General features: G+C 33.9%; 1 protein-coding gene across 8 annotated transcripts in view; it reads right to left on the bottom strand.

Moving 5' to 3' along the window:
- Nucleotides 1-266: 266 nt before the first annotated feature.
- The window catches only part of CACNA2D1 (calcium voltage-gated channel auxiliary subunit alpha2delta 1), a 325,793-nt gene continuing 313,406 nt past the window's right edge, over nucleotides 267-12,653 (bottom strand). For 3 of the 8 annotated variants that reach the window (XM_015878850.2, XM_032442202.1, XM_015879288.2), the window contains 2 exons: nucleotides 12,447-12,529; nucleotides 267-4,896 (listed from right to left, as the gene is read on the bottom strand). In XM_015878850.2, coding sequence (XP_015734336.1) covers nucleotides 4,780-4,896; nucleotides 12,447-12,529 — 200 coding nt within the window. In that variant the 3' untranslated portion in view covers nucleotides 267-4,779. Of the gene's footprint in view, nucleotides 4,897-8,320; nucleotides 11,154-12,446; nucleotides 12,530-12,653 lie in introns of those variants that run through there. The other 5 variants (XM_015878781.2, XM_015878932.2, XM_015879203.2 and 2 more) reach the window with 2 other exon arrangements.

Raw genomic sequence — 12,653 nt, 5'->3', positions numbered from 1 at the left:
TTTCATTGGTTACTTCTTTGGAAAAAAAAGTAAAAAAAAAAGAACTTTCAAAAATTTTCAAAGCCATAACTAATGCAGAAATGAGGATTTACCACACATCCTCCTTTCATCCCCAGTATAAACTAAATTAAGTCACAGTCTATGCTTTGGAAAATCTCTTTCAGTCTTCTGTGCAATTATGTTGCAAACTCAGGCCTATTATGTAGCTATGTATGTAGGCGCCATTATATGTTTTTATTATACAGAGAGAAAAATCAAAGTAGTTGTTGATTTTAAATGATAAATTTTTATTCTGAATATACTGTTTTTGCACAAGAATTAACACAACAGTTCTAGGATTATAAACTTTTTTATAACATTATTGTACAAATTTTTACAAAAATTTATTTTTTCCAGGCTTGTCAAGTTCCACAAAAGTGTCAAGAGAACACAATAAAAGGGAGAAAGACTTGCTTTGCCTTGTAAGAGCAATCAAGCCTTTTTTGCAGAAACGCACACTGAGCATTTCAATTAAAATATCCCAGAAAGCATGATCCAGACATTCCATACAACACAAGAAAAGAAAACAGCTTTGTCAGATCACAATCGCATTTTCATGGCATCTGAACAAGACAGTATTCTTTTAGCCTCGGTGAAATAATTTCTTCAAGAAGGTATTTTTCTTGTAAACCATAAACAGTACATATGCAAGTAGCTAGGAAGAAGATTAGGCTAACTTTTCAAAACTCTTGAATTGTTTTCAGACACTTTTTTTTTTTTTTTTAGTAATCTTTTTTACAGTAGTGTACAATGAATATTAACAATATTAACATTCTGGTATGGAAGAAAAAAAATCTGGCCTTTTTTAAAGGCTTAGATGTCTGATGAAACTAGGGTAAAATTTCACCTAAGGAGTTATTAAGATTTCACCTTCAGTCAACGTTCCAAAAACATCAGAGAGCACTGCAGTGCCTTGTAGGCATTAATATACCTCTTAATAACCAGTGTGCTAGCTTCTGAATTTTTAGGACCAGCGAGACTGAGGTTGTGTATTGAACTTAAGAGATACTTAGCACACTTTTGAGCTTACATGTTGATGGGAAAAAAAGTTCTTAATGTCTCTTCAGTGATACCAAAAAACTCTCAGCCGCAGCAAGTAACACTTGGGTTGCAAAGGTCACTTAAAAGGGATACTGCCTATTTGAACCCAGTAAGGCCAGTTTTTAAGATAGTAAAAGGAATATTATAGGAAAAATTACAAATGGCAGCAACACTTGTTGTGGTGGTGTTTTTTATTTTTTCATTTTATTTTATTTTATTTTTTGTCAAGCAGTAAAGCCTCAAGCATTAGAAACATGAAAAATATCATACTAAAATCTTAATGATACAGGACCTAAAAACCTTGTCAATCAAACCTGCTATGTCATGTTAAAAACCTTTTACAAATATGGACCACGGTTAGTGTCTTGGCAGTAATGCTGGTTGTTTAAACAAACAAAAGGGAAAGAAAAGAAGAAACCTTTCATGTTGTCTTCGGATCACACTTGTATAGTACCACACTGTGAGAACTTTAATGGTGGTTATTTATCAGACATACAGTAGGCCACATGACTTCTGTGCAAACGAAAGCAGTTAGCAGTTCATCTCTGTCCCTTAGTTCTATTTAAAGGATCTAAGCAAATACCGACATAGTTTATTATGTGACTTAAAACAAACAAACAAACAAACAAACAAAAACTTGTGACAGCATATTGTAATTTGAAAATGCCTCAATTTCAAGCTTAGGATCAAGTTTTGGTTATTTATTTATTTATTTATTTTTAACAAAGAGAAGTTGACTACTACATATTATGTGAGAGTAAGGATATGCTTCTGCATAAGAATAAGTAGTTATTAATGGAAGATATTTCCAACTTGTTGTTCTTCACATTTTGAGAGAGCTAATGTTTACATTGTTTTCTGATGTTCTGTTGTTTTGTATTTCTTAGATACATCACTTTCATATAACCAGAATCCTGAGTTTTCTATCAGACAGGCTCACTGGCTAAAAGGCTAGGTGTATATAAAGAAATTATTCGTCAAGTCCCAGTGAAGGGCAGAGAAGAGGAACAACGAGTATTTCCCTCTCTAGATAGTCCAAAAAGAAAAATGTGTCTGCATTGCATGGACTTCTCCCTCCTTTTTACATGTGAGCTCTCTAAAGGAAGTGGAATAAGAGCATAATAATTTGTGCTATCTTTCTTCTTTCCTATAGACCCTCATCAAATGTTTATTAACTAACTCAGAATATGAATCACTCATGTAACCAAATGATTCTAATATTTCTGTAATGTAACTTTTCCATGAAGGGCTTCTTTTGGGTAGCTAAGTGAAAAATGTATAGCAATTACTATACTGGCAATAATTCAGAAAATTAAAAGAGCGGGATGCAAAGCAATGTGTATTTCAACTAATCATAAAGTAAAAGCAAATGAGCATATTAAATATTGGCTTAATCCTACATATCTTGTTCCTTCATAAGATTTCATTTGACCATCTTAAGGAAAAAGATGCAGAATGGAGTTTAAGGATTAGAAAGACTTAATTATTATTATTACTAGGTTTCTTTGTTTGTTTTTTGGTTTGTTTGTTTTTGTTCTTAATAGGAAGTGCAGTAATATAACTGGAAGAAGGGCTGCAAGGTTACCTTTACTCATAGCATTAACATTAGCTCACCTTCCCTGAGGAGGACCTGAAGTCATCCAACAGAGTTGACTGTAATTTAGACCCCATGACTGTACAAGAGGTATTTTTTAAAAGCTAAAATTTATTACTGAACAGAAGGTCATTTTTTACTGTTTTCACTCATTGTACTTCCACAGATGAGAAAATACACTGCTGGAGCCAAGGTTGTGAGGAAAACAACAAACCAGCCGTGGGCACAACTAGAGTAGACATCTGATCTTTTAAACCATGCCATGGCTTTGAGTTGCTTCTTCATGTTTCATAGGGTATTAATGCATGCCCAACTGTTTCTATAAGCTTTTGACATGTTCAAAATTATATCAATCAATTGCCAGCATACACATACCAAATGCCTTGCATTTTCTTATTTTTTTAAAGAGCTAGTATATTGTGTCATGTAAATATTTGCATATTGCAGTTTTTAGCAGAATTATACAATATCAGCAGAGTTGCACATTCATTGGTTTAGCTGTCTTGCAATACTGTTTAGCTCTGAAAACTAGAAAAGCACAAATCATATTTTGCATCAACACTATGATACACTGTAATATTGTAATTTACTGCACCAATCTGTATCACCGATGAGGTTGTATAAAAACAACTTCTAAAATTATTATTCACAATCAAGTATCAATATGCATACATACAGATTCAAGGCTCCCCATTTGTTTAGATTTTTCCCAGTCTCAGAAACCAGGTAATTTTGCTGTTAATTTTGTTATTTCTAATAATAAATAGTAAAAGTATAATTCTAATAGTCTGGATGAATTTTAAAGCAAACAAAGGGGGAACCTGATACGAACCTTAGTGAACATACGCTTTCAAAAATAAATATGTAAAATCTGATTTTTTATATACTTAAAATATCTGTACACAGATTTTAATGTGAAATCACTATTATGTAAAAAAATGCAACTCAACCTTTTTGTTGCAATAGCTAAGTTTACCCCATTTTATCAGATTTTCATTGCACAGTATATTCAGAGCTGTATTTCATAATATAATTTAATATGATTTGATTGCAACACATTGCAGTGTTCAGTTTCTCACACAATAAAAGAACCACTCAGTTACCTTTGCAAAGGACTACACTCTACCATCAAAGAAAACTAACTGAAAAACAGTAATGCAGCATTATCATCATGCAAAATACCCTTGGAAACCAACGTTCAAATATCACATACACTTTTTTTTTTTTTTTTTTAAATTATTATTCACAAGTATTTTTCTTTTTTAAATCTTTGAAGGACTTTACTAGTTTATATGTATATCTGCATTGTGAAAAGGAGGTGTATGCTAAATTGAAATTATTCTTCTTCTGTTAAAAGATGACACCAAGATTAAGAGAGTTATTTTTAAATTATGCTCAGTCATCTTTTTATTTTTAAAAACAGTAGTTTCCTCCTTTCCCCATTATTTTCTATAAACTAACGAATTATAAGCCTACCTAAACACTGCCAGCTACCTGTTCCGATTTACTTTGGAAGAATAAACCACTCATATAGCATCTCAATCATGCTGAGCTTCTGATGAAGACTAGCCAACATCTTCATTTCACTCAAACAGTTTGGGTGAAACGGATGTTCAAAGCAGCCATCATGGTGCTGTGGTGCTAGCAATGTATGCTGGGTAGCATACTCTTTTTTTTTTTTTTTTTTCTTTTTCTTTTTTTCTTTCATAAATAAATGTTCATGTAAAAGAATATAAATCTTCAAGAAATCCAAAACTTAAAATAAATGAAAATCATACACATAAGCTATGGTCAGGGGAGCCCTTTTACATGAAGTCATCAAGATCACAACAACAAATAAATGAAAAAAAATCTTAGATTCCCCAGTGGAGCGTGTACGAAATTCTGTTCGGGTGGCAGAGATGATGCAGCATTCATATACGTTTAAGGACTGACTCCAATATGCAGCCACTTTGAGTGCCTTTATGAATCTCACAATGCGTGATAACCAGACATGAGCATTGCTGTTTGCTGCTGTCTGAATAGCTGACCCTTTTTAAACTGAAACTGAGGCTATTTTTTTGGCCGGATCTTGATTCAGTTATGCAGGTTTTGTTTTAGCAAGGTCATAACTGATAGTGTCTGCTGCCAGATAAGAGCCAAAGCAGGACCAACTGAATTCCTACCATAGACCACAGTGATGGACTCAAACCAGAGGCACCACCGCAATCAGCCGAATCCTCCTGTTGACAAGGAAAAAAAAAAAAAAAAATGAATAACATTAATTACACCTAAATTTTCTGAGAAGTAATCTAAACTTTATACTTCAGCATTTTGAACTACTCTTGAAACATCATTTTTGGTCTTAAGTACATTATTATGTTTAAAATACCCCAAGCAAACAACAAAATAATTCTAGTAATCTAATCTGACTGTTGATGCAAAGACTGGCTTACCACATTAACCTTAGAAGTGGAAAAATTTATCAGTTATACTGCATCATTTATGAAACTAGATAAAGCTTACATAATCTACAAAGAAGTGCTATGGAATATACCTGGGAGCCCTACAAATCCATATCTTTATTCCATAAAATTACATCAATTTGGAGAACTGGAGCTTCGCTTTACAAAAGACGGAAAAAAAAAACCAAACAACCCATAAATATCAGACTGTCATCCCATCTACTTTCTACACGTTGATCACCGTATGAAAAGAATGTGCCACAAAAGAAGAAGGAAAATAATTTCTTTGTCTCTTATGTATTCAATTATTAAATAAATTTTCTATGTCTTCGAACATACTTCGTTCTGCAGTCTGTAAGAACAAGACCAATTTAGCAATTTGCTCAACTTTATGCTCTTACACACGAGACCTAAATATTCATTATGCCACAGAATAATCACAGCTCTTTCCTCCTTCTTCTTTTCCAGTAACTTCTGTTACTCAGTCTCATGTTGCGTCATGAACAGTATCTTTCACAATAGTATTTAATTTGCTAGTCTGGCTGAAATACATTTTATATTGTTCTGGAATCTGTAACATACAAGAAGTATTAAACACATTCTCCTGTCTTTCAAGAATTGCTTTGCTCTGACCGATCTCCACATAGAAGAAATCTATGTTTAGCTATCTAAGTTTACAGGGAAATATTTCAGCCATTCCTTGCACTACTTTGTTCACCAAGTTCCGGATTGATAGAAGTCTTAGTATCAAGGCTAAATACTTATTCTTCCACTTGTTTTCATGGCATCTACACCAATAGCTTAAAAAGACACTTTGTATTCAAACCAAAGGATAGAGATGTCATTCATAAGACAAGGTAATAGTGTAAGCAGGAAGAAAGATAGTTTCCTTCAGGAACTGGGGAAGCTTCTTCAATGGGAGAAACATGTCCAGGAAGGACAGACAGCACTGTATTTGTGATGCAGTCCACGTGCTGCCACAGAAATTGAAAAGGTTGCAGAGGAACATTTATTAAACAGAAAGATGAAAAGTTCTAATGATAATCGGAATCAACTGCTGGCCTACAGACACAGTCTATGCAAACTAATAATTTATAATGTGTTGCCCAGAAAAGCCAGTGGGGAAGTAAATAGTCAAGAAAAAATGCAGAAGGCTCATTAAAACACTTTCTGTTTACCAGCATATCCTCAAGCAAAACTTTTTTTGCAAGCACTGAAAAGAAGCATAAAAGTAAGGTGGAATCATGAAGACAAGTCATCAATCAACCCACTCCAATATAATAATAATTAATTAGACATGTGGTGGAAGGAGAATGAATAGTACTAGAGAGTATTACTGGCTACCACCTTGGTCAGAAAGGGCAATGTGGGACACTCACCAGGATGGTGTTATGTTGATAGAAAGTGTGATGGGACAAAAATACTAAGGAGAAAGAAAGAGTGATGGAATCTCTGTGGGTAAATATTTTAGAGTCTAAGAATAAAAACTTAATACTAATATTGCATTGCAAACCACCTGGTGAGTGTGACAAAATCAATCATGGAATTGTATATGAGATCAGAGAGGCAATACTGAGATTGGATCAATGCACTATCAAGAAAAAAATAAATAAATAAATAAAATCACATTTTTACATGTGATAAATGATGGTTTCTTGGAAGAGCCTTTAAGTTAGTTGTACTTGGGACTGCTTCCAAATTCTTTGTAGTGTGCTGCTCTCTACAAGTGTAGTATAGGTCTAGTAGCTGTGTAGATGACAGCATACGTGGACTTAGCATTAAGTGTGTAATATCAGGCCAAACAAATCCAATACAAAAGAATCAAGAAAGGGAACTCAGTGAAAATTACAAATCATAGTCTAAAAAGTCATAGAAGGAAAGGAAAGGAAAGGAAAGGAAAGGAAAGGAAAGGAAAGGAAAGGAAAAGAAAGAAAGGAAAGGAAAGGAAAGGAAAGGAAAGGAAAGGAAAGGAAAGGAAAGGAAGGAAAGGAAAGGAAAGGAAAGGAAAGGAAAGAAAGGAAAAGGAAAGGAAGGAAAGGGGAGGGAGGGAGGGAGGGAGGAGAGGGAAAAGGGAGGAGGAGGGAGGGAGGGAGGGGAGGGAAGGAAGGAAGAAGGAAGGAAGGAAGGAAGGAAGGAAGGAAGGAAGAAGGAAGGAAGGAAGGAAGGAAGGAAGGAAGGAAGGAAGGAAGGAAGAAGGAAGGAAGAAGAAGGAAGGAAGGAAGGAAGGAAGGAAGGAAGAAGGAAGGAAGGAGGAAGGAAGAAGGAAGGAAGGAAGGAAGGAAGGAAGGAAGGAAGGAAGGAAGGAAGGAAGAAGGAAGGAAGGAAGGAAGGAAGAAGGAAGGAAGAAAGAAAAAAAGAAAGAAAGAAAGAAAAAAGAAAGAAAGAAAGAAAGAAAGAAAGAAAGAAAGAAAGAAAGAAAAGAAAGAAAGAAAGAAAGAAAGAAAAGAAAGAAAGAAAGAAAGAAGGAAAGAAGTAGGAAGAAGTTAAGTTACAACTTAAACAAACAACTAAAACATCAACAAAAAGAACAAAAGCAAAACAGCCCCCCCCCCCCCCAAACAAACAAACAAAAAGCAACAACAAAGAAACAAAACAAAACAAAACAAATCTTGTATAAATATAGTATATAATTAAGCAGAATAAGCCGGCTGTCATAGGGAAAAGGTCGGCCTTTAAGGAATCAAATGCACTCAAATAGGCAAAAACAAGAAAGCACAAATTTGGTAGAAACAGGAAATTGGGAGGGCTGATAATGATTATTTTTTAATTTTTTTTTTTCCTGATCTTCCTGCAACATGTGCTAAAAATGAACATTAAATCTGAGGTGTAAACAGGACAGTTGGGTATTACAGGAGATTTAAGAAAGGATTTTTATGAGTTCTTTGTGTCAGTTTTTAAGGGTTGAACACTTTCACATGATTCCCACCACACACAATGCATTCTTTAAACCAAAGGCATCAGAGGAATCAGATCCATTTCGAGTAGATACACTGGAACTCAGATAAAGTACACAAATTAAATTCAGTAAATCATCAGGAATGATAACATTCACTGACATAACTGAAAACAAACAAACAAACAAAAAAACAAAACTGGATGTAAAAAAGGAACAAAACAAAAATCAGCACTAGAATTCTTTAGAAAAACAAAAACAAAATAAAACAAACAAACAAAAAAAACAACAAAAGAAAACAGAGAAATTCCAATAATAATTTACATAAATTGAAATAAAATGAGAGCTGTATGTGTGTATGTAAACTAAAACCACATTCAGTAAAACCTGCCAAAGTTGAGAACTTATTGATTGCTTCCAGTAGATATTATACCTAAGCCTCCTTATAACAGCATCATTTTCACTCTTACCTTCTGTCAGTGCAATGAAACATTCAGCTATTTTCTGAGGATTTTCACCAAAATTTTCCTACCCAACTAATTACATTAGTCACTATTATGTGCACCCAGGAACCCTAAATAAGCAGCAGACGAGAATATTTCTTTCACTGGAAAGAATTCTCTTCAGCCAGTTTCCCTTCATCAAAAGTGCATCAGGAATTCCTTGCATTAATAAATCACACGTGAAATTTCCTTCTATGCTTGAGATGAAGTGTCAAATACAAATGTCATCTCTTTCATGCCATGCCTTACTATGATAACTCCTGAGAGGGTTATTTTACATCACACACCATGAAAATTATTCAGCACATGCAAAATGGAAACAAATGCTTTTATAAAACCTTACATTCATTGCTGAATATCAAAACCACATATTCATTACTATATATATCATTTTCTGGAAGGCAGTGCCAGTCCAAAATTTTAAATACAACCAAGTTAAAACATATACACACACACCTAAGTCTATATACATACTTTTTAATTCTTTAGAAGTACACAGTACCCATTTAAAGTACTAAAACTCTGTCTTGAAAAGTTAATGGACCAGTTATACTGACTGTAAATAGGAAAAAAGATACCAGTTGAAGATCTTCTAATCTGACCTTTGAAACCAAATGATTACTATCTTTGGGAAGCTAGTATTTACCATAAACCCTTTAGTTGCATGGAAAACACCTCAGTTTGTATTCAAGAGTCTTTTCAAGTTTCAGTGTGTGGTCTTTTGTAAACATTGTTAACTTCCTTTGTCTGGACTATCACATGATACTGCCCAAGCTATACAGCAGCCTACGTATAGATCAGGTAAACAGCAAATCTTATCAAGACATACACAGTTTTCTGGTGTGCTAATCAGCCTGAAAGCTCCCACTAATGCCCTGGGAGCTAATGGAAGCAAGCCATTCTCAGAATGATCTAACAATTTCTTATCTGCCCACTTTATTCAAAGGCATGCAAACAAAACCATTAAGAGCAAGCTATTCAAGGAATGATAAAGAATATTATTTGTTTGTTTGTTTATTTATTTAATAATTAAATAAATAAATAAGAACTGAAACTGATCAGCTATTTTATATGTGCAGGCTTCAGTGACTTTAATTAATGCCCTGAAAGAAAATGTTACCATAATCACAAGTTCCTTAGAAACAGAGTGGATGAACAAAATTATTTTTTTAACTTTCTGCTGCCAGAAGTCTATCAGCTAAAATGATGCTTCTTTATAAGTTTCCAACTACAAGGTTTTTATCTGCCTTTTTGAGCAGAAAGATCATTACTGGCATAAAGAACTTAGCTCAAGGTGAGCCTCTGTCTAACGCACATTAGACTGTAGCTTTTTAATTAAAATAAGGTTACTTACAGAGCAAATTGCACAAGTAAGAATATGAGATGTTAATTTAGATGTGAATGGGAAATACCGCTGCTTTGGGGGAAGGGACTTTTACCCTTCCTTACAACCTTCAGGTTTCTCTGTGCAAGCTGGCTAAAAATGAGATCATTTAAATATACTGAATGAAACTTCAATATTACTCCATTAACAGCTGCTAAAGAGAACTTAAAGTTTTGTTCACTGATGTTCAAGTGATATTAACTGAATCTTCCCCCAAGTATAAAGAGAATATACATCATTACAAGAACAAGTGGATCATTCTGTTACAATTTTTTATATTCTACCACTACTTGTCAGCTGGCTTTACTTTGATACATATGTTAGTATCTCCCTCTAGTGGTTTTCTGAGCAATATTATTGATCAGACACCCTGGTAGCATACAAGTTCAACATTAATCTTATTCTCATTAGATGAGTAGTTCTTTTTGCATACATCACCCGCACAGTAGTGAAAATTCTCACATCATTAAACACAATGCAGTCAAAAATTCCAGGGTTTTGATTATTAACTGGAAAGTCTGCAGTAGGTCGACATGCAGTATTCATGTATTTCATTAGAAGAACAAAACTTTGTCTACGTTAATTAGGTAACAAATACATTTAGGTCACAAAAAGTTGAAAACATGAATTTACTGAATTCAGCATTTAATCAATTGAACACACACTGTTGCCATCTATCATTAACATTTTTGTTAGCTTAAATGAGGTGAAAACCTCCATACACAGAGCACTTGTCCTTGGTATCCTCAAGTACAGCTTCATTTTCACAGGTATCACGGTCTCTTCTGATTACCTTGTACCTTTGTTTACTTCTGCAGAAAACATTCTTTTACTTTATTTTAACAGGGGCAAGGGAAAAATATTTTGAAGAGAATGACAAAGACTCAGTTGGTACATGTAAAGTCTCAAGAAGCCAACTATATACAGCCCAAGAGGTTTCTGTGTCCATGTATTTGCTATGGGAGAGGTCTCTCTCTTCCCTAACTCTGATTTAAAAAGCTCTAAGCAGAGTTTTTTTTCATATTATTGCAATAGTAATTTGCTCCAGACTGCAACTTATGGTACCTGCTTCATTCTGTTTGCTTAACACTAGAAAAAGTCTGCTATTTTTTTTTTTTTTTTTTTAAAGCCAAGAACGAAACAAAAAATTAGAGAAAGTAACTGACCATCCACACCACATGAAAACTTGCAGAAAAATGAAGATAGGAGCAGACGTCATGGCAGAGGCACGACTCGTTGTGCATATAGGCTGATCCTATTAATAACGGGCAAAGTAGCAAGTAGAGGAAAAGAAAGAAAACACAGAAAAAAAGACATACAAGATGAGATATCATGCAGTTTGCTGGCAGTTAGCAGAGTTAATGTGAAAGCATTCACCCAAGAGCAAGAGATTCACAGCGAATTTTGCAAATGAACTTAACCAAAACAATCCACTGTTACAAAACACATGACTTACACACTGATTAGCACATCAAGCTAGTGAGCAAGAATTGTACTTTCACACATGATAGTAGGAAGGATATGGAATATTTACAATGGACAAATGTTTTTAGTACAATTTTTCAGCTTTGTTGGTCTCTAAGAAGACTTCTTTATTTAAATTAAATGTTGTTACTAGAAAAATGCATTGAAAGAGTAGAATACTGACTGGATTTATTTATTTATTTATTTATTTATTTATTTATAAGCAACTCAACCATTGTGGCTACTTAGATCATTGGATCAAAACTGGTACACAGTAGTTAAAATCATCTAACTTCTTCAGAAGTATCAAATAATCTTTCCTTTGCAACAAATGGAAAAAAAAAAAAAGTATTAAAAACACATTTTAAAATATAATTTTATGTAATGGCAACTATTTTCCTGTTCAATACTTTGTCTTGCAATTCATTCAGAATATTATGAACTAAGTTTGTTCTCTTTCATAAGCTATTTTTAAGGAGAGATTGTATTCAAAATAAATAATATATGTGGCACAGTTAACATTTTTTCCTTTGAAACTACAATTATGTATACAGTACAAGGAGAACAAAAGCATCATAGCTCTCCTGATTTCAGAAAAGAAATGCAGTTTTGTACTTGTTAAGAATTTGACTCAAGGTCAATACACACTTTCAGAATTTGTAAGAAAAACATCATACCAAACCAAATGGTTTTAACTGCATAGCAACACTTCAAATGATATTTGGAAATACTATTATAAAAATACCAGTTAATAACAGGAATATCATCTGTTTGCTAACTTCACAGATGAACTGAATTTCATAGCACTGTACTCAGCCCATCTATTTTATCCTTGCTCAGGTTACTTTTGGGAATCATGTGTGAAAGTACTATAGTTATAGGAAAGGTAGATAAGAAAGCAGCTGTTAATTTTATGTCAATTATGGGATACTTGAAATAGAGTGACTATGGTCTAGAGTGAACAGTATGTATAGTGATTGATTATAAGGCAAAAAGGAGTATAAATACAGTTTTCCCTGCCCTCCTAGAACAACTCTACAACTGATCTGATAGATACACTAAAGTGATGCAAGTTCAATTTTACCTGTTTGGCTTCATCAAAACAGACATCGGGACCTTTTCTGTATCTGGGCTGTTTGACCATTTCACATGGATTTGGCCCTTCATCTGTGCCTCTGGTTAAGGAACACATCAGTATTTTGAGCTTTGAACATAACCAGGATTAACATTCTGTTTTTTACTTTCGCGGACAAGTTTTACGCAAGTAGCACTGCAATTGAAATCAGCCACA

This window comes from Coturnix japonica, chromosome 1, assembly GCF_001577835.2.
Source record: "Coturnix japonica isolate 7356 chromosome 1, Coturnix japonica 2.1, whole genome shotgun sequence".
Taxonomy (NCBI): Eukaryota; Metazoa; Chordata; class Aves; order Galliformes; family Phasianidae; genus Coturnix; species Coturnix japonica.
This window is presented reverse-complemented; position numbering and strand designations above follow the sequence as displayed.